At 46.7% G+C, this 22,984-nt stretch overlaps 2 protein-coding genes across 2 annotated transcripts; both read right to left on the reverse strand.

The window, feature by feature from the left end:
- Positions 1 to 3,632: 3,632 nt before the first annotated feature.
- Positions 3,633 to 9,830, reverse strand: LOC119174288 (beta-1,3-galactosyltransferase 5). Its single transcript, XM_037425130.2, has one exon. It carries the CDS (start codon positions 8,932 to 8,934, stop codon positions 7,531 to 7,533), a length of 1,404 nt encoding a protein of 467 aa, XP_037281027.2. The 5' UTR covers positions 8,935 to 9,830; the 3' UTR covers positions 3,633 to 7,530.
- Positions 9,831 to 11,260: 1,430 nt separating this feature from the next.
- LOC119174296 (beta-1,3-galactosyltransferase 5) lies at positions 11,261 to 12,256 on the reverse strand. Its single transcript, XM_037425144.2, has one exon. The coding sequence runs from the start codon at positions 12,254 to 12,256 to the stop codon at positions 11,261 to 11,263; it is 996 nt and encodes a 331-aa protein (XP_037281041.2).
- Between the last annotated feature and the right edge of the window lie 10,728 nt (positions 12,257 to 22,984).

Consider the following 22,984-nt stretch of genomic DNA (forward strand, 5'->3'; position numbering starts at 1 on the left):
GTATACCCAGCTGCCCGAACACATTTCTCTCTCACTTTCCCTTCAATCAGCCTCATTTCACAACCAGTTCGTGTGAACTGCCATCTACAAACAACAAGAGCTTGGAAAGCGTCACCATTGTTTTTGGCGGTGCTCTGTGCCACAATGGGTATCGCCACTAAAAACCGACTGCAACTACAACCATGCAAATACCTTCATAGAAACACGGATCTTCGCACTCTCCAGTGGGTTGCCAGACCAGGAAAGGCACCGCCCAATAGGCAATATGGCGGCGCCCACGTTAAACAGTACTATAGGCCTAACAGACAGGACGCTGTATTAATAGAGACATCTTAAGGAGCACAGATATTCATCGACTCAACAGTGGGATGCACCTATACCTATAAGCGTTGCCAACCGTGTAATGCAAGAAAAAAAAAACGCATGCCGCTTTTCAGGGAGGCCAAGCTAATCGACCACGCGAAAAACACGAAGGCGCGGGAAGCAATCGAAGCCTTGCATGTGGTACGATATGGGCCTGATAAGTGTGTGTATGTGAATCTTCTTTACACCTGTACAAGAACGAAGTTTAATTTCTTGATAGGTCAAGTTGTCATCCATGATGTACAGTTATGCTTGATGGTTTCGCACACGTTTTGCTGTTGTGACAAAGCTCCGTGCTGTATGCCTGCGATGAGCTCTGTGCTTTGAGAGACCAGTGATGGATGGGCAATGCGCCGAAGAAGAGCCCCTTGTCGGGAGTCGCGACATGAATCAGCTACACGCGCTGATGACCAGCCGCAGTATACCGCTGCGAGCACGTGCGCCGTTCCCGTGCTTGATTTTGGCCAGAACAGCTCGAGCAGGCCTTGCTTTCGTAATACTGTGGTGTGGTTCACTTTATCACTTTATATCGTTTTATCATATTGAGGCTACCTTCCCAGGAAAGCGCAGAAAAACGATGAGAAGCTCTGCAAAGTGCAGTACGTCAGCAGGAGTGGCTGAGATGGGCGCCCTTAGACTCTGAGGGTGACCGCGGGAACTGAAGCGCTGGTTCCCTATATGCCTGATATCAAAGAAAGATATGAAGTTGGCCTGCAATCGTTAAAGGGCCCCTAAACCCCTCAGGGTTCAGCTGTGGCACTGGAGCTGCGCACGACTCTACAGCGAGCGCGCACGCTGGCTGGTCACTCTCCATCTCTCTTTATGCCCTTCCTCATCATCCAAGGCGAAAACCAAGGAGGATTAAAAAATTGCTGAAGTGGAAACGATCGCGCAGAAGTGAAGCCGTTCCTCTGGCAAGATGGCGGCTGTGACGGCCATCTTGTTAGGGGCATGATAAGGTATCACCGTTCAGCGATTAATAGCGAAGCGTTTCCCTCGTACGCCCAACGAGTTCAATGTGGGAACTTTTGCGGGTCACACAGTTCTCCAAGTGCGTCTTACACTTAGTAGTTTTCCCAGTGAGCCTCTAATTGGAGGCAAAGTTCTTTGAAGATTCACTCATCCATACTCGTTGCAGTGTGTTACTTCGTCAGGAACAACTATCTTTTAATATAGAACTAACGTAGCATTTACATAACATATAAAAGCCACTTCATGTATAAGTGGGCACTATTAGAAAAGAGCGTGTTTCCGCCATCTCGGCAGTGGCAAAAGCTTGCTTCACCGTCTGCTGGCAAGGCATTGCGGGAGCTTCCACACCAGCAATTTTTCTTTAATCATCCTAGGGGAAATCTCGAAGAACGGGCATGAAAGATCACGCGGGCGTCTCTTGGTGATTTAGAAGCCTGAAGTTTTGTTTTTAGTCCACCTAAACAAAACCGTTTCGGCGTATTATACAGTTTCGCTATAGTATATTCTAAACACTATAGTTTCACTGTAAAAGGCGGAGTCTGTTGACGCGTGACGCTCTAAGGGCGCGTTCACACTTGAGAAGTGAAGGGAAAATGAAAATGCCAGAGTGGCCGGAAAACCACGGCCGCACGCGTCGAAGGCCCATCCCGCCACCGCTGCCGTCGCTGGCTTGACAATTCAATTTTGCCTGCTTTCTAAAAAACAAAGATCGTACCAAATTCTAGTTATTCACGCAAAGTACTGAAAAGAACCAGCTCGCAGCTTTTCAAACGTTGTTTCGGGAGATACGCCCGCAGAAACGACACGAGCGAACGCCCGCCCCGGCAGCAGCGGCAGCGGATTCAATCGCTGTACACAAAAGCGAGAAACGTTGGTTTACGCCGACTCGCTGCTGCTGCACCCACCACCTAACTGTAGAGTTTTCGGCAAAATTTCAGAGTTCTCGGCGATCGTAATCCAAACCAGGCTCTCGACGAACGCGTCCTCGCTGAGGCCGCCAAGCCTCGTAGTGCTGCACGGTTAGCTTGTGATTTGAGCCGATGCGAGCCAACGCTGACGTCTTTGCCACCACGTTGAATCAGCGGACGGCTGCTCCGATCACGTGGTTTGATCTAGCACAGCCAAAGCCGTGAAGCAGACACCGGATCCGCTTTTGCGGGGCGGGAAAATCAGTCTCTGACTGATTTCGCGCACTGGCCGAGTGGCAGTGTTTCCCGGCGCAGCTTTGGCGGCGAAACGAGCCAGTTTCCGGAGAGTTTCACCGTTTTGCACTATTCGAGGCCAAGTGCGAACGCGGCATCAGAGTATAAAAATGTCTACCTTGTACGAGATAGGCATAATCCAAAACAAGCACGGCTAACGTGAAAGGTAAGGAAAAAAAATCGGCATACACAACGCCTTGTGGAAATCGGTTTCATAAGAAGCAGTCAGCGAGTAGTTGTTAATGGCGCATTTCTTCGCCGGGATCCAAGGGTTGCAAAATGGATCGGCGTGTTTTTGTAAATGCAGAAGTTATGTGCACATCGTGGGCTTACCAGGCACGCCGACTAGATGGGTGTGTAAAGGTTAACGTATAGCCTAACGTAACAGGAGAACTCACATGAGAACCGACACAACAGTATTAATAAAACGAAGGACACTTTACGGTGTGGTGATGTAAGTATCACACATAACTTCTGTGTTTAGAAGAAGTGTTGAACGATTTAGAGTACTTCGTACTCAACCATGGGGAGTGGAAGGCTGTCCCAGTCGAAAATCAGCGAAGCCAATGACTGCTGAGACTGACTCGTTAGCGCATTTGCAACCACAATTAATGCTGCGTTGACATCACGCCCATGAAGGTTTTTTTTTTCATTAACAGTTTTAACACCCGGCGTGGCTGCTGGTACAATAACAGACTGCCGTGCAGAACGCTTAGGTTAGATTCCTGCCGGGATTTTCATGCATTCTTCGGGTCAACGTGGCCGAGGTTGGTTTTCCTAAAAGCCCCAGCATTTTAATTAGAAGTACCTGTTCTCATAGAATGTACATTGCATCGCAGGATGTTCAACTTCTCACTAAATTATTGAGATTTACGCACGTAAACGCAGCAAGGCCAGCACGCTTATTGTAAATGTGTATAGCCCGCCCAAAGTAAAGGGAGCAGACTTTGAATCACTGGCTGCTGGGGCAGCCTTGCTCTTGCACAAGCAGGACCACCTCGTTTTTCTAGGTGATTTCAACGCCCCTCACGCAAGCTGGGGATATCGACGGGACTCTTCGAAAGGGCATTGTTATAACGTGAGGAACCGACAGCATTGCAAGAACAAGTGATAAGTTTATTACAGAACACACATGCATATATAAGCAGAGAACCATGTGATAGGCCGCACTGGATTCCCAGGTGATATATGACGTCACGCCACAACAGGAATTTGTTAGAAAAAGCTGTAGAGAATCACGGGATTCATCTCATCACACTCCCCACTGTACTTATGCGGCTGGGAAACAGTGTAAGTGCCGACGCTTCTCCCGACTTAACATTTACGTTAAACTCATCTGACGCAACCTAGACTAACCTTAAGGAAACCTTAGGCAGCGACCACTACATCATTAGTGTGTACATAGCCTCTCCGAAGGTTCGTCGTACTACCGGCCAAGTGACGATAATGGACTGGTCAAAATACATAAAAATTCTTCTACCACAGAACACCATTGAGGATGCCAAAGCATGGGCAAGTCATTTGCGTGATGCGCATGGTTCTGTTTCGAAATGCATAGCCCTTACATTGGAAGCCCCGGTTGTGGACCGGCATCTCCTTCATATGCGGAAAAATAGACGAAGCCTAATTAAGCGATGAAAGCGCCAGTGCCTCAATGGTAAACGTCGTCTCAAAATCTCAGAAGTTCCGGAGCGCGCTAACGAATATGCTCGTGAAATTGCAGCGGAAAGCGGGGTGCAATTCTGTGACTCGATGAGAAATACCTTAAGCACATCGAAAACATGGGCTATTTTGCGAAGCTTGCTCAACCCTGGTAGCACTAAATCTATGGAGTCCAGGACGATTCAGAGGTTGGTGGGTGCTTTCGCCGGCACAGTGAAACAGCTCTTGAAAGTTATGCATCCGACATACGTGGGTGAGGCCGGCAGCGCGCCATGCACGCTTGGATACAAGGGCACACCAAATGCAGCACTGGATGAACCTATCACAAGAACTGAACTTTTTGCCACGGCACAATGTGCTAAATCCAACACAACACCAGGACCCGATCGAGTTACTAACGCCAGGTTACGAAACCTTAGTGATGACTGCCTCGATGAACTGGTCCGCTATTTTAATGAGCACATTTGCGATCCTGGGATTGTTCCGCCAGAATGGAAAGAGGCCTCAATCATACTAATTCTCAAGCATGGGAGAGCCCCACCTTACAGAATCTCCGTCCAGTATCATTCACATCCTGCCTCGGGAAGCTCTTCGAGAAAGTCATTCGCAAGCGCCTATCACTATATATCGAGGAACGGTTTTTTTTTCTCTACCCACATGTATGGTTTCCGCCACAACCTCTCAACAAAAGACGTTTTCCTCCGGCTTCGGGATAAAGTATTACGCGGAATTCTCTCGGCTACGGAACACATCTTGGTAGATCTCGTACTAAAAAGCGTGTTCGACAACATGGGTCACAACCTCATCTTGCATTAGCTCAGCTCCTCCAACTGCGGGGAAAAATATACCGCTATATCAAGTCTTTCCCCGCCGATCGGACTGCAATAATAGGCTTAGGAGACATTAGATCATCGGTTTTCAAATGCCCAGTAGAGGAACGCCTCAAGGGGTCATATTATCTCATTTATTTTTTAATATTGGCATGGCCCGCCTTGCCCGACAGCTCGAGTTTATACCAGACTTGGGATACGCCCTGTATGTCTATGCTATAACCCTTTGGGCGACTCGAGGCTTTCTCGGCCACAAGGAAACTACACTCTCCAAGAAGCAGCTCAGACCGGGCATCTATTCGCGAAAAGCTGGGGTATGAAATGCTCTCCGGAAAAAAACAGAATTCGTTCGGGTACATGGTAAGAGTTACCGAAGTAAACCACCGTTTGCACTTAAAGTAGGTGATCATTCTATACGAGATGTAGCGCGTACACGTATCCTCGGTCTTTGGGTACAGGAAAATAGGCACGCAGACCACACCCTCAGAACTCTTCGCACTTCTGTTTAAAAAAAATGCGCGCATGGTACACAGAGTGACGTATCACCGCAAATGCTTTGGAGAGGCGGACACGCTTCATTATAATCGAAGCCTTCGTAATTAACAGAATAACGTATGATCTCCCTTGCCAAGAGCTCAGTAAGACTGAAATCGAATAAGTGGATACCCTCATTCGTACCACCTATAAGGCTGCCCTCGGCCTACCAATGGGAACATCCACAGATAGGCTTCTTGCCTTGGAGATCTACAACACCTTCGAGGAGCTCAGGGCCGTGGTCCTCATCTCGCAGTGAGAAAGACTTAGCCTCTTACCCGCGGGTAGGGAAATATTACGTGGCTTAGGATATCCTGCACGGCCCCAATATAGTGACGAGGACCTGGTGCCCCTTTCCGCTCGTATCTGTGCCCAAATCCATATCGGTCATATACCTAAAAACATGAACTCGTTGTACCACTGAGCGCGTCACAACACCAGAGCCCGGCAGCTCACCAAACAGTTAGGAACGGACCCAGACAAGCTCTATAAGGACGCAGCCCGCTGCGGTATCCATGGCTTTTCATTGGCCGCTATCGGTTTGGTGCGCCCTCGGGTTTAATTACCTGTGCTTCAGCTAAGACGAACTCGGCGGACTCGGCGGAAGCCCTCCCGGTAGCACTCGCCATCAAAGGCGTTGTGGGACAGCAATCTCATATCCTCATGGACTCTCAAACAGCCTCTCAATATTTCGCTAACGGCTGTGTACCTACGTGCGTCACCTGCCACCTAAGTGCCACACTAGACCAGGAACACTGCATCATATGGTGCCCCGAACATGTAGCGGAAACAGGTAACGATAGAGCAGACAGTGCAATTTAAGCTATTACTCGCCGAGCAACCGTCCCTCGTCCAGATACCCGTTTGCTGCCCCCATCTCCCCACACCCCTCGAGATATTTTAGAACACCAGAGTCGACAACGACAGCGATACTCACCGCCTCATTCTCAGCTGAGTGTAAAAGAAGCGCAAGAGTGGCGCCACCTGCAGAGAAATACATATCCGCACCTCCGTTTAAAACATGCGATGCACCTAACCGCATACGCGGGTTCTTGCCCGTGGTGTGGAGGACAGCCAACACTTGCTCACATTACATGGGAATGTAAGTTAAGGCCAGCTAAAATTAATACGCCTCATATTTCTGCGAAAAAATTCACGATGGAGCAGTGGAAGACGTTGCTCACCAGCGAGGAAAAGGATGCCCAAGTGGCGCTCCTAGACCAGGCGCGGCGGGCTGCGGAGGCCAGTGGCGCCCTGGACTAGGGGCCCCACCCACCTGTTTCTAACCCTTATTTAATTTTTTTCTCTGTAACAAACGTTTTTCCATCCAGAAGTACCTGTTGTCACTGTTAAAGAGTACATATAGGCTGTCAATCACTTGTGGCGCATACTCGCATAGCAGTGATCATGAAACGGGTATGAGACACATGTGTCAAGAGGACAAAGTTTGGTGGCGTGCGTGATGACATATTCACGTTATTCATGTGATCATCATACAGCGACAAACTTTCTGATCCTCTCATGCAATGTTTGTTGTATACCATGTTAATAGGGTGATTACGAGAACAGCTAGACGTAGACGGCTAGATAGATAAATGTGTAGCTGAAAACGCTTGAAGTGTATTTGGTTCCTACAGAAATGCGGTGCAATTAATACGAGTGATGCTATACCTTTAGTGATTTCATTGAGTGTAAACCACCGCTTTGAATGAGCACAGAAGTTTCACCACAGCGTGGGGCAGCGGGAGAGTGGCGATTCTAGTGACAACATCTACACCTCCATGATACCGTGAGCAGAGCTTCGTGACAAAAAAAGCCTTAAAAGACTTTTTTTTGTGGTTTGCTTGTTCTCCCCAGCACTATTATTTCGAAACGTCTCCAATCTCTCTTTTCCTTTCTTCATGTTCCCAATTCTCTTACATCCACTCTATAGGGTAGCAAACTGGACAATGTTTTGGGTGGCCTTCCTAACTTTTCACACCTTGTCCTTTTCCTTCATCACCGACAGTGTCACGAGTCACCCATGCATCGCCACTATCCACAGCCCCGTAGTTCAGTTTCGCCGTAATTAACACACTAACCCACAACTGGTACACTCTCCTGAAAAGCGCGCGTCTCAGACCCCAGTGAAAGAACAAAGTCTTCCTTTTTATGGCCGTCGTTTTAGCAGGTGGGCTGACGTGGTACATGCGTCTGATGTTCACCAGGGACACGTTGGTCGCATTTCTCAGCAGTCCCGTGGAGTAGACGTCATCCACCCAAAAAAAGGGAACACTGCCGATCGCCTCACCCAACAGAGCCAGTACTGAAGCCTTCATGAGGTAGGCGGCACCACAGCAGTAAGGAGGATACGTGTCGTTGGCGTACTCTTCCTTCGTAACGAACCACTTGGAATCATTATTACGGATAGGCTTCAGGTACGGCATGGTTGCGCAGTGAATCGTTCTCCAGTTGCGAGTCTCAGCTGCGTTCATGTGTTGTTCAACGTAATACGCCAGAAAAAACACGTTGACAATGACGTCATCGTCTAGTTTGACAACGACATCTGTCGATGAGCTGAGGCAGCGGTTATCGGCGAGCCACTTTGTTGCCCCGATGAACTTCAAGGTCAGGTTCCGGTAGGTGTCCACGTGGTCTAGCAGCACCAGGTCACCTTCGCACTCGGCCTCCGCACGCACTTCCTCGCTGACATCTGTGTTCGAGGTTTTGCCGATGAAGAAGGCGATGGTGGAGTTCACGAACGCGGCGACACCGGGGTCACCTATGGTATCGCGCAATACCCGACGCCTGTAGAAATGTGCGGGAGCGGTGTGAACAAAGTAGAGCACCCGAAGTGGAAAACTGCAGGTCTTTTTCAATTTCCAGCCGGGTACTTTAGTCAACTTTCCGGCATCCATGAACGCGGATGTGCTAGTATTCACTATGGGTACTGGAGCAGCAGATGTTATCTTGTTGGTGGTCGATGTATTGATGTCTGGCGCGACTTTTGCTTTTCCTTCAGTATGGGGCCCGACGGAAGAGGGTCGTGTAGCTGAAGTCTTCAACGTGTCAGAAAGCTCCACCAGAGTGGGCTCAGATTTTGAAATCTTCAAACTATCAGAAGACTGAGCATGAGTTGGCTCTGCTGCTGAAGTATTACCGTTATTCGAGAGCTCACCAAAAGCGGGCTTGGGTGTTGACGCGATCCATACATAAGAAAGTTCGGTGGTCTTAGGCTCCTGGAAATAAGCAGTAGAGGCGTCACGGCAAGTCCTGGAGAGGAACGCAAAAAATGCTACAGAAGCGATGGTGGTGTAGACTAATATTCGACAGCATATCTTGGATCGTTTCAGTCTTCTGTATTCACTGAGAGCGCAAACGTGGGAAGCCATAACGTGCTTTCGTATTATGATCAATTATTGGCCGAGTTATCTTCAATATGAGTAGCACTAGTCGCGGTTGGGCGAAAACGCGTAAACAGTGAGCGACCTGTGCACGTCGCCTTTACGATCACTTAGGAGGGTAGCACTCTGTCGGAAAGCGTCTTCATTGTGAGAGAGCTTGTTCGGTGTCCTCTGAGGTCAAATTACTGTGGTAAATGAAATACAGCTTCAGCTAATGCAAAAAAAAATTACCAGCGGCAAGAGCAAAGCCAATACTCACAACGAAGCGGTTTGTGAATGAATTGAGTTTATCGCGCACCAATTCGTCGTTGCACCAGAGAGGAGAGGCCAATCAATTCCTTTCAGCACGAGGTAGTCGGCCGTGCTCAAGAAGCCTCTGAAGGCAAGTATATTGTTCGTCTTGGTGTGGCACAGAAAGTCCGCGTCAAGGGCATTGCACACTTACTTTCCAGCCAACAAACAGGTCACAGGCTGGTGCAGTGGGTGAGCAAAAAAAAAGAAGAAAAGTGCAGCCTACGGTCAGCCAGAGGTTCATAATTCAGTCACAAATCCGTCCGCTTCTGGCGATGAACTCACGAATGGGATCGGCGCTAGACGTGGCGGCTTCCTGTTAATCGCTGGCGAAGACACTCATCGTCCTGGAGGATTTATTCTCGATGATATACTTCGGCGTGGTGGGCGAATGCTTAGGCAGAGCAGTCGATGACAAGATTTTCACTGTGTTGCAGAAAACAGTCGCAGCGCCAATATCGTACCTCGAGTCTCGATTTATCTGGTGTGGCGTTACCAGGTCACGACGTCTCACCAATGATCTGGCGAGGCTCGACGGACGTCGACTCATTTTGTTCATAGGTGAGGTATACATTGCCATCTGGAAGCCGATAAAAGGCCACGAAATGCGATTTCGCACGTGCGTCATATGCCGCCGCCGCCTACAAGCTGAGACGGCAGATGCTTCTCGCGGCTTTCTTAAACCCTAAGTGCACGCATTTCTTCCCGTATGCCAGGCTATTATTCTCAAGCAACTGAAGCAACTGGCAAAAATGATTTCTTCTCAACGTTGTTTTTGTCAAGATCAAAAGCAGACTTGACTCGCCAGAATCTCTTAAACCCCTCTCTCTCTCTCTCTCTCTCTCTCTCTCTCTCTCTCTCTCTCTCTCTCTCTATATATATATATATATATATATATATATATATATATATATATATATATATATATATATATATATATATATATATATATATATATATATATATATATATATATATATATATAATATATATATATATATATATATATATATATATATATATATATATATATATATATATATATATATATATATATATATATATATATATATATAAGTAGATGCGCTTTCACATAACAACTGTTTATTGTGCTGACGTTTCGACAGGAACCCTGTTGAAACGTCGGCACAATAAACAGTTGTTATGTGAAAGCGCATCTACTTTCATATTTATAACCTTGCGGCAACCGAAGTTATTCTTCTGCATATAAGCCTTATATATATATATATATATATATATATATATATATATATATATATATATATATATATATATATATATTACGCAAAAGCAGGAGCCGAGGATGAATTAAGGAGCGAGACGTCTCTGACTTGACAGGATAATTATTATTGAAACAGAAACACAGGCACATAGTCTGAGGTTGCCAACAAATTTCAAAAATAGTGTTTCAAGAAATGTGGAACATTTCGTCAGAAGTAAGTTGTCAGGTACACTCGTAAAATTTTCAGCGACGGCTTTTTCAGCGACAAACCTTCTCATCCTCCCATACAAAGTTTGTTGTGCACCATGTTAATGGGGTGATTACGAGAGCATCCAGGCATATGAGGCTAGATAGATAGATATGTAGTTAGAAACGCTTGAAGTGTCATTGGTTTGCTCTGAAATGATCTGCAAATAATACGAGTGATGTCATAACTTTAGTGATTTCATGCTATATAAACAAGTGCTTCGAACCAGCACAGCAGTTTGGCAGGGCTTGGTGTCCACGTACACACATGCTCTATATACGCTGAGAGTGGCAATGCTAGTGGCAGCATTCATCTCTCCATGAAACTGCGAGCAAAACTTCATGGCAGAAAAAAGCCTTGAATGACTTTGATTGGTGTGTGTGAAGATTACAAATATATTTTAGCGGTTTTCTTGTTCTCCCCAACACTATTGATTTTAAACGTCTAAAATTCCTACCCTTTTCTTCATGTTCCGGATTTTCTTACATCTACTCTATAGGGAAGGAAATTGGACGCTGTTTTGGGTGGCCTTCCTAACTTCCCATATCTTGCACTTCTTCTTCATCACTCATAGTGTCACGAGTGACCCATTGATTGCCACTATCCATGGTCACGTAGTTCAGTTTTGCCGTAATTAACACACTAACCCACAACCGGTACACTCTCCTCAAAAGCGCGCGTCTCTGACCCCAGTGAAGGAACAAAGTCTTCTCTGCTATGGCCGTCGTTTCAGCAGGTGGGATGACGTGGTACATACGTGTGATGTTCACCAAGGACACGTTGGTCACATTCCTCAGCAGTCCCGTGGAGTAGACATCATCCACCCAAAAGAAGGGAACACTGCCGGTTGCCTCACCCAACAGAACCAGCACTGAAGCCTTCATGAGGTAGGCGGCCCCGTAGCAGAAAGGAGGATACGTGTCATTGGCGTACTCTTCCTTCGTAACGAACCACTTGGAATTTTTATCACGGAAAGGCTTCAGGTACAACGAGGTTGCGCAGTGAATCGTTCTCCAGTTGCGAGTCTCAGCTGCGTTCATGTGTCGCTCGACGTAATACGCCAGAAGGAACACGTTGACAAGCACGTCATCGTCTAGTTTGACAACGACATTTGTCGAAGAGCTGAGGCAGTGGTTAGCGGTGAGCCACTTTGTCGCCCCGATGAACTTCAAGGTCAGGTTCCGGTAGGTGTCCACGTGATCCAGCAGCACCAGGTCACCTTCGCACTCGGCCTCCGCACGCACTTCCTCACTGACATCTGTGTTCGAGGTTTTGCCGACGAAGAAGGCGATGGTGGAGTTCACGAATGCGGCGACAGTGGGGTCACCTATGGTATCGCGTAATACCCGACGCCTGTAGAAATGTGCGGGAGCGGTGTGAACAAAGTAGAGCACCCGAAGTGGAAAACCGCAGGTGCTTTTCAATTTCCAGCCTGGTACTTTAGTCAAGTTTCCGGCATCCACGAACGCGGATGTGCTAGTATTCACGATGGGTACTGGAGCACCAGATGCTATCTTGTTGGTGGTCATTGTATTGATGTCCGGCGTGACTTTCACTGTTCCTTCAGTATGGGGTCCGACGGAAGAGGGTCGTGCTGCTGAAGTTTTCAACGTGTCAGAAAGCTCCACCAGAGTGGGCTCATATTTTGAAATATTCAAACTATCAGAAGGCTGAGCATGAGTTGGCTCTGCTGTTGAAATATTAACGTTATTCGAGAGCTCACCAAAAGCGGGCTTGGGTGTTGACGCCATCCATACATAAGAAAGGTCGGTGGTCCTAGGCTCCTGGAGATAACCAGTAGAGGCGTCACGGCAAGTCCTTGAGAGGAACGCAAAGCATGCTACAGAAGCGATGGTGGTGTAGACTAATACTCGATAGCATATCTTGGATCGTTTCAGTCTTCTGAATTCATGGAGGGCGTAAACGTGGGAAGCCATAACGTGCTCTTGTGTTTTGATCAATAATTGGCCGAGTTATCTTCAATATGAGTAGCACTAGTCGCGGTTGGGCGAAAACGCGTAAACAGTGAGCGACCTGTGCACGTCGCCTTTACGATCACTTAGGAGGGTAACACTCTGTCGGAAAGCGTCTTCATTGTGAGAGAGCTTGTTCCGTGTCCTCTCAGGTCGAATCACTGCGTCAAATGAGACACAGCTTGCGTTAGTGCAAAAAAAAAAAAGAGAAGACGAGCTGCAAGAGCGAAGACAATACTCGCAACGCATCGGTTAATAAATGAATTGCGTTTATGGCGCACCAATTTTTCGCCGTACTAGAGAGGAGAGGTCATCCCCTTCTTTTCAGCACCAGATAGTCGGCAGTGCTCAAGAAGCCTCTGAATGCTAGTGTATTGTTTGTCTCGGTGTGGCACAGGAAGTCCGCGTCATGCGCATTGCGCACTTATTTTCTAGCCTACAAGCACATCACAGGCTGGTGCAGTGATTGAACAAAAAAAAAAAAAAAGGAGAGTGCAGCCTACGCAGAGCAGGTGGTTCATCATTCAGTCACAAATGCGTCCGCTTCTGGCGATGAACTCACGAATGCGATCGGTGCTAGACGTGGCGGATTCCTGTTAATCGCTGGCGAGGACACTCATCGTCGTGGAGGATTTATTCTTGACGATATACTTCGGCATGATATACGATTGTCTAGGCAGGAGGCCTTCGACGACATGTTTTTCACTGTGTTGCAGAAAACAGTCGCAGTGCCAGTATTGTACCTCGCATCTCAATTTATCTGGTGTGGCGATGCCAAGTCACGAGGTCCCACGAATGATCTGGCGTAGCTCGACGGACGTCCCCTCATTTCCGAAAGGAGTGGACGTCACCTCCCCCATGGACGGTTCATAGATGAGGTATGCATTGTCTTCTGTTAAAGTCGAAAAAAGGCCAAGAAGTGCGAATCCGCATGTGCGTCATATGCCTCTTGCGGCTGTCTTAAACATAAAGTTCACGCATTTTCTCCCGTATACCGACCCTTTCTCAAGCGACTGACAAACATTGGCTCTTTTCGAGGAAGTTTTTGTAAAGCTCAAAATACAGGTGTGACTCGCATAGCGAGCAAATTCCCCAGGTAGACAGCACGCGTATATATATATATATATATATATATATATATATATATATATATATATATATATATATATATATATAGTGGGAGTAATAATTCAATGGGCCAGTTAGTCTTCGTGAAGGTATGAGATATGGCACAACGGGAGCGTTGTCAACAAGGATAAATATACAACGCTCCCGTTGTGCCATATATATATATATATATATATATATATATATATATATATATATATATATATATATATATATATATATATATATATATGCTGGGTATCACAGAACATACCCAGCGCCTCCACCACTTGTGGAAGAACGTTCAGGCAGCAAGCAATTGCTTTATTAACACTCGAGCCTAAGCTCGGCTACTCAGACCATGTTTTGCGAAATAAACTAGTTGAAAGTGCAGCGGTGTCCCTATCGTACCTTTTGTGCTTGTCATCGTGCACTGCTCCATAAGTACTCATCAACTATCACGAACTGGGCCAACTTTCGACATTACTGGCCTTGAGGAGGAGGAGAAAACCTTTATTGATGCTGGCTGTGCCAGATAGTCCTTATCCCCACCGGGCTGGTTGACATCCCTAGTCCGGGACGTCATTAGTCGAGGCCGCCACCCGGGCCCGCTGGACTAGAGTTCGCTGTTCCTCTAGTGTGGAGCTATTGAGTAGGGTCGCCTTCCAGTCCTCTTTGGTGGGGTCGGCAAAGGGGGTTAATTTGGGTGCATTTGGTAGGCCCAGACCATATGGTAAGTGTTGGCCACTTCCCCACAGTACTGGAACTGCCCACTTATTTTTGGGTCGTAATATTTTAGTATGGCTGGACAGCGCAGCGTGTTTGTCTGTAGGTGCCACAGGACGCGCTCCTCCGTTTTCGAAAGTCCCTTCGCTGGTGCGGGATACGAGCGGCGTTGCTCAATGTAGTATTCTTCGATTTCTCAAAACCGTGTTAAAGGTGTGGGACGTTCAGGTCTATCAGGGGAACGGGGAGCTTCCCGGGAAGTGAGCACGCGGGCCGCTGCATGTGCAGCCTCGTTACCCCGTAGACCCTGATGTCCCGGAGTCCATATAAAACGTTTTGGGGTAGGATCACGGTTCCTGATGCTGTATTATAAAAGTCTATTAGCCAATGGAGAGATTTCTCCTGCAAGATAGCTCTCGCAGGCTCTTCGAGAGTCTCTAACTATTTGTTTTGAGTTTGGATGGGATACTGCCAGTGCAATGGCCACCTCCTCCGCCTTACTTGAGCTTGTGGCTTTGAAAGTGAGGCCGTTCACCTGCGTTACTTGATGTATTACCGCCGCCGTGTAGTATCCCCTAGGCGACGGCCCGGCCACATCGACGTAGTAGACCCCATTACGGGAGCCAAACCGCTGTTCAAGTGCCTCAGCATGCGCTTGCCTTCTACCCTGGTGCGCCTCCCTGGTCATATTGCGGGGAAGCGGGGATACCCAGAGTTTTGTTCTCCAAAGTTCAGTAATACGCTTCGCGTTTTCAATTTCGCATTCGTGCCGGATCAAGAGGCGGTCCAGTAGGCGCCGCCCGGGGGGCGTCTGCGTAAGACGCGTATATTGATTTGTGAGGTGGGCTTCTTGGAGCTCTTGTATAGAGTTAGAGACTCCCAATGCAGAGATTTTCTAATTTGAAGTACTGATGAGTTTATCAAGTGCGCGCTTAATTACTTAAGAATAGCATCGACTCTGTTATCTTCATGTTTAGTCATTCGTAAGTATGGTATTGAATATAGAATCCTGCTAGTTACAAAAGCATGGGCGAGCCGAATCACGTCCCTTTCTCGTAGCCCCCCGCGCTTGTTTGACACTCGGCGGATCATGTGCCCTACATGTTTTCCAATTTTCTGTAGCTTGTCTAGCGTGGTGCTGTTTTTTGTTCTGTGTGAATCAGAAGGCCAATGACTCGTAGTTCTGAAAGCTCTCGTATGGTTGATCCTGATACCATCAAGTTTAGGGTCGTCCTATCTTTAATGTTTTCTCTCATATGCAGTAATTCAGATTTGGTTGGAGCACACTGCAACCCACAGTGAGCCAAATAGTCCTCCACAATGGAGGCGGCCTGCTGCAGGCGGTCTTCAATTTCTCCTAAACTGCCCCGATTCGTCCAGATTGTTATATCATCGACGTATATTGCATGATATATTCCTTTCACTACTGTCAATGCTTGCGGGAGCTTCATCTTTGCAATGTTGAATAGCAGCGGAGAGGCACCCAGCCGGTGAAAGGTCGAGAGTGAGGAGCGAGCGGATGGAAGAGTGGGGCACCAGCGTTTTCGGCTTGGCGTTGGCGTTTTATAGCGGCGCCTCCACCACACATTTCCGGTTGTTCTTGAAAGGCATCCCGGAGCAAGCGGACGGGAGAGAGGGGCGCTGGGAGGAGAGAGAGCGAATGGTGAGAGGAGTGGCGAAGCACTGCATCTACCCTCTCCTACACTCTTTCGCCCCACATGCTCCGGTTGCTAGGGGCGAGGATAAGCATGCGCGCCCGCAGCTGTTGCTATGGCAGAGCAAGTGAGAGCAGACAGAGATACCTGGCGGCACGCAAGCACGGCTGCGGACAACACCGCATGCCTGACATAGCCCGACTAAAAAATGCATTCGCATTTGAAAGTAAGTAGTGGTGCGCAAAATTCACTGCCCCAGAAGGTTAGTAACAACTGCTGTTACCAAGTGTTTGCTCGTGGTTATGATCTATTTCCTAACTTTTTTTTAAGAGTGCACAACGTTTTCCTTACGTTTCCCTCTAGTTCGCGCGTAGACCAGCCATGTAAAGCATGGCCAGAACATTCCTACAGCGCGATAATAGCGAGCACGTTCTGGTGTCTAACGCCTTGTGACCTGACCTCAAAGATATTTAAGTGGACACTAAATGCAACTATTAAGTCTACGTTGATTATCGAAATGGTAGTCCAGAAACCTCGTAGTATTACTTTTCCGTCAAAGAAGGGCATATTTTGAAATAAAATCACGTTTTAGTGGTTCGCATCGGGTTAGCACACTTCAAATTACCTGCCTCAAGAAGCGGCCCGACTAGACCATCTCACATCACTGTTGCCATGCACAACGTTGCCTGGCTTTACTGCGCTAGTAGCATCAGACTAAAAGCAGTGGAAGTCACAGCAGCAACGACGGCCTTTGATCAGTTTCCCGCCATTGGCTCCAAGATTGCAGACGTTTTTAGTTCAACTAGGTCCCACTAGATGGCACCACTCGCCCAGTGTAACTACACGAAAGTAAATTTTTGAACCACTTGCGCCATTCCCCATAGTAAAATACGGCAATTCTTTCTTCCACGAATTAAACAGAAACAAACATGAAGCATTTTATTGCGTCTTTTGACGCACGGAACGTTCCTTATGTAGTGCCGCTAGATCAATTACTAGTGATTAATTGTAGATGGGCAACCTGATGTCATCAGTATCATTCTGAGAATATCCTACTGCGGTGCATGCGTTCTTGTGGATTTGCCTTAATTTCTCGGTAATGCACTGCTGTTGATAATATTATCGTTTTTGACGTTGTCATACATTGAGCTTTCACTATGACGTAAATTGTTATTTGACTTTAGTGTTTCTTTGAAGTAAACGACAGGCCGAATCGTTACAAACGCTCTGCGTGACTGATTCATGGCACTTGTGCGTTTGAAAAGAGTGCCAATGTGTCATTGCACTTTAGTTGAAGTCTGAGGTTTGAAGCACGCGAAAACCGCTCACTGCCGCTGGCAGAGATGTCATGTCGAAGAATGTTTCAGATGATGATCATATAGATTAAGCGTTCCCCACAGATATGCCACTTTCGCCAAAAGTTTCCAAACCATTGCGTAGTTAAGGTACCGAGTTTCTCATTCTTCTGAGCTTCTAAGCCCTGCAGGCGTTCCACAGCAGCCTTGCAACGTAGATCCACTCCGTTGTCGATCCGCCGAGACATTTGACAAAGACTGAGGGTCAGCATCGCACGCTTGAAAAGTCGCGAAAAGAGTACCACTGAGAAAGACGGAGAACAGGACGACGAGCCTCCGTTTTTGTTCAGGGGCAGTCATTCCACGCTTATTAAAGTATGGACTTCGAGTCAATTTGCCCAACGTTTCGACTTGTTGCCTGAAAGTAAATACGCCACATGGGCTTTGGTTGGAGCGACTTCATAGTAATATCTGTGGTTTAAGTTGCGCGCTACGGTAAACACCTCGAAAAAAAAAATCGAATTAGCAATTGTGACCCCTAAAAACTAGCTGCATTCTTAGGAACAAACCTGTGGAAGTTCGACGTCGAGAGGCCGCTCCAAGTGGTTTAAATGCCGCGCCAAAGTGTGCCGCCTGCCCTCTGGCGTAAGCAGTATGCGCACGTAAAACATTTTTTTCTTAGCATTTTTTTATAAACTTTTAAACTTCAATGTACCTTTTTTAAAGAATACTGAATGGATTTTTGTCAAACATTGTGTGCATGAAAAACAACAATTTGGAAAAAAATACGAATAAAAAATATCGTCGAATTCTTAAAAGAGGAGGCTGTAGAAATCGCACATTGATACGCACTCCCTGTGGCTTTATGCACGCAGAACGTTTTCTGCAAAAGCTTCATGAAAACGCAATATTTTTTAAGTTCTGATACAATCTACAAGCTTCTACAACAACACGAATGAAAATCATTACATTTCTTGTGGTGGTGGCAGAGAAAAGGTACGTTGAATAAGCGAAGCCTCTTCAAAATTTGGGAGTAGGCCATAGGAACGTTTGGTGACCTAGGCATAAAAAAGGGTGACACTTGATACCCAGTGACGTTTTTTTTTGTGAGCACGTAAAATTTTATGACAATACTTGCAGCCGTTTCAAACATATGTTCAAACTGACATATACCATTTACTAAACCATACGCTCTTAACCACTCAAATTCATCACATGATTATAGAGACATCGTTGCTGTGAATTCGTAAATGAACGAGTGTTTTCTAAGCCGGCCAATACTTGACTGCGCTATTCGTTGGCGAAGATGACTTCACGTGACACGCATGCATGGGTCTGTTTTTAATTAGGAGGCATCCGCATGCAGCGTCCCAAAAGGAGTCACACTCAGAACACAGGTCGAAGTGCTGCACAGCTTTATTAGCCATAAGTAGCGCCGGTTCACTGGTCACAAGCGACCTTGCCTTGTGGCCACCAGGGGGAAGGGCGATCGGCGGCCGCCGCGGCTAGTTTTAAACACACACACACAGTATACACACTCACATACAGATTGGCGAGTGTACACAGTGAACGCAAACGAGCGCCGCCTCAACAACGCAGCAGCTGCAACGATGGCTACAATCAGGACGCAGTGTGCGCTACAAACGCAATGCGGCATCGTACAAAAAACAAGACTCTCTCCTTCACACTCTCTTTCTCCCTCTCCACAACCTTCACTCACGCACCCTTTCCATGAATTTTCACACCCTTCAGTTTGGTCTCTTTGTCCTCTAAGTCGTCTTATCTCGAACAGCCTCCGGGTATGTTGCAACATGTGTAAAAAACAAACAAACAAGCAAATGAGAACGTCGTTGATCTTAACGTAAAATATAAAAGTGGCGGCGAGATACAGTTGCGTGGGCCTGGCCCCTGTGCAGAGAAGGTGCTCAGTCGCAATTGGATGTGAAATTAAGTCGCCTATAGCTAGAGCATATAAGAAAAAAAACGACAATGCTTAGCGCTCAATGGCCTAGAAAAACAACCTCGCTGACACACACACATACATGCTCTGCATCTCTCTCCCTCTTGCACACACGCGATGCGGCGAGACAATGCCGCCCAAAACGCTATACAAGTTCTCCACTATAGTCCGTCCCATTAAGGAACACCGTCGAATAAAAAAAGAAAACGTGCAGAGGAACGTCAAGAACATAGAATGTTGGCTGCGTGATTTTCTTGCGCATGTAGAGTAGGAAGGCCTTACGACAGGCGAGAGCATAGAAATTTCGATAGCCCGAAACAGGACGTAATGATAGGCCGCAGCCACGCGCGATCACAGAATATCGACAGGGAAGTTTCAAGTGAAATAAGGGAAGTACGATGGCCACCGGAAAATGAGCCGAAAGTGGTTTGAACCGAACGGCTTGGTTTTTAGCCATGGAGCAAAATGTGCCCACGCTCAGACAAGCCGAGATAAGCGTAAATTCGATTTCACGAGCTTGGCCGTTTGACCAAGATTCGACAACGACCTTCAGAAAAAGCTAACGAGCAAACGCCATATTAAAACCGCCCTTTGCACATCCTCCCAAGTGCGTTTGGTTATCACGGGTCTAAACAGTTTTTATCTTATTCAAGAACGAGTCGCAACAGCCGTGAAATCGAGCTTATACATCGTGCGCAAATGTCAGACACAGCATGAATTTCATTGAAGGCGAAACCTTTAAAAGATAATCGTTATTGAAACAAATGCCAAGTGTCTACGACATCGAATGCAGGATCGTTCTTGATTTGCCTTTAAGACTATTGCCACAACGAGATATACTTTCGCAGAACGTTAGGATTGTTCGAATAGATTATTGACCCTACTCTGCGAGCAGCAGCTCTTCCGAATTCGAACATCGAACGTCTGGCATTCTGCAGCCAACGAACGTCCCTAACATTCTTGAAGGTCTCAAGCGACGTCTCGGTAATCATTTGACTTCGCTTCGTAATTGGAAGAAAAGCAATGCACATTTTATCCTTCTCTTCTGAGCAAGCTTAGATGATGGAAGGTTTGTCTGTGAAGTTTATGGAGTTGGTCAATGACTGATGTGCAATCTCCAACCCAATGGCTTCACAGATACAAACGCCAAGAAGTTGTTGAGAATGAATGTAAGCTAAGAGAACGCAAACAAGCAGACTTCGACAAGGCTTGAATTCATCATGAGGACCTGCATTGGCCACTCATTCTATGCGAATCAGTGCTAAAACTCGTGGCAAGAACCAGTTTTAAGTTCACCACAACTATTCGCAGCGGATCATGCGATAGATTGCACTTGAGCGACTATTCGCTTGGCACCTAAGCGGGGTCGGGAAAGAAACGGATAATTCGTCCGGACCAAATATATGACAGCATACGTGAATCAGTGCGTACTCCAAGATACCAGTTGGCGCGCATCTCGGAGGCATTTCAAACGCTTGCTTTAGATGCAAAGTGGTCGAGCCTTTTAGCTTGCTATGTATATATATATAAAAAAAACCCTAACACGACTCCTTCAAAGCGATAGACCCTGCTTATACCGGAAACAAGAAATGAAAACACGCTCTGCACTGGCATAACGTGCGCAAGCGAATGACTAGACGAGGTTTGTTGGCCAAAACAAGAACAATACGGGGAGATAAAGAAAAACAGAATGAACATAAGTACACCCGAAAATAAACGTGTGCATTTCCATCACTGGCTCACATACTGTTGCGCAATTATTCTCACCGAACGTTCACCACCATCCGCGCTTTGTGTATACGAGTTCGCCTATACGTGTTCAGTGACAACTGTGCTGGTGTTCCCATTTTCTCGCTCTTTACAATCTGTGGCACTATTTATGTATAATTTAAGTAATCACGTACACACAACACGCTATACGACCAGTGCTAGCTCTCCGAGATAGTTGTTACGGCGAAGCGCTGTAAGCGGTGCTCGGAAACTGGCGGCAAGCGGTGAAGGCGATGACGCATCTGCGTTAGAGAAACGAGACTTCTTTAAACAGTAGCGTATGGCCAAACAGAGTGTAGGCGGACTGGGCCTGAATATTTATATATATATTATATATAAAGCGACAACAGCGACATTGAAAGAAGGTGACACAGGCATTCCAAGTTTCATTCGCATCAGGAGAGAAAAAATGAAGCAAACGGGTAGGCTCATGTATTGACAACAGTGCCAATAAAACACTGAATCTCAAGTTAACTACGACGCTTCTTCAATCTAGATGCACCCATGTCCTTCCCGAAAAAAAATACAGATGTTTGCGTCTGCGGGCTCAACCTTTTAACGCTTGGAGCTGCGCAATAAAAAAAAAGAAAAAAAGCAACAGGAGAGAGTAATAAGCGAGCTAAACAACTAAACAGAGCAGCTCTACGTAAACAAAGAAAACGAAACTATAGGACAACTTCACGTGTTGAGCTAATAAAGCGACAAACTAAAACACTAAGCGGCCATTTCACTATCTTCAAGCCCTACCCTCCCTTTCCCAAGTACTGATGGAAGGTCGACGCCGTAATTATCACATTGTCCATTCGTTCAACCAACAGCGCCGATTTCCCCACAGCACTGCCCACCCGGATGGTAAACTAATGCACGGACTCTCTCTGTTTTGATAAGCTCATATCACTGGAATGCTCATTATAAGGAACGTTGTGCGATTGCATTTCGTCGACCACGAAAGAAAACGCACTCTCCTGACCCGCATACGTCGATTGTGTACGGCGACCGCGACTCTACGAAGTTGTAGCCGTCGTACGGATTCAGTTGGACGTGAAATTCACCAGCTCCGCATTGCGCTGCAAACTGCTCAGACGCGAAGCGAAGGGCCGCACTGGTTATATAACAAGCAAGGTCCTGGGCGCGAATCGGTCCAGCACAATCATCTGTTTGGCGTATTACAAGGACCCTACAGAAAAAAAAAAGATACTTCATTCAAAAAGCAAAGAAAGAAGAATGAGAAGTTTTTTCCTGTACCCTGGCTTCTCCCTTTCTCTCTCGCTCTTCCATGTTTTTACTCAAGGGACATGAAAAGAAAAGAAGAGTCTCCCGACGAAAGCTACCTTTCACACTTTGCAAGAAGGGAGTAAAATGTTGGCTCCATCAGTTTATCCTTCCCCGCTGTCTGACTCACACGTACGCTATTATCTCTTGCATCGATTCTTATAACGTCTAATTCTTCCTATTTTTATTTTTTGTGACTTCTAGTAGTATACACGGTGACATCTGTGCGAGAAGTCGAGATAGTCACAATTGTGTGAGTGTGAACGTATTTGTATTGCATGTGTCGAACCGACTCTCCTTATACTGTACACGTATCTTATGTATATCAGTGTGTGGCGTGTGTACGTAAATGTAAATAACCTCGTACCCTCATGGAAGCCTCATTGACGCACCACCGAGTCTCTGTTGGCTCGAGAAAAGGGACGTCATACTATCAGCACAAGCGTTCATTCTGTTCGGGGAACGCAGCTGCAAAGGACTACGACAGCGGGGGGCTTTA

This window comes from Rhipicephalus microplus, chromosome 3 (assembly GCF_043290135.1).
Source record: "Rhipicephalus microplus isolate Deutch F79 chromosome 3, USDA_Rmic, whole genome shotgun sequence".
Classification (NCBI taxonomy): domain Eukaryota; kingdom Metazoa; phylum Arthropoda; class Arachnida; order Ixodida; family Ixodidae; genus Rhipicephalus; species Rhipicephalus microplus.

Bases quoted from the DNA above. Each gene is read 5' to 3' on its own strand.
- LOC119174296 (XM_037425144.2), bottom strand. From the start codon at position 12,256: ATGACCACCAACAAGATAGCATCTGGTGCTCCAGTACCCATCGTGAAT.
- LOC119174288 (XM_037425130.2), bottom strand. From the start codon at position 8,934: ATGGCTTCCCACGTTTGCGCTCTCAGTGAATACAGAAGACTGAAACGA.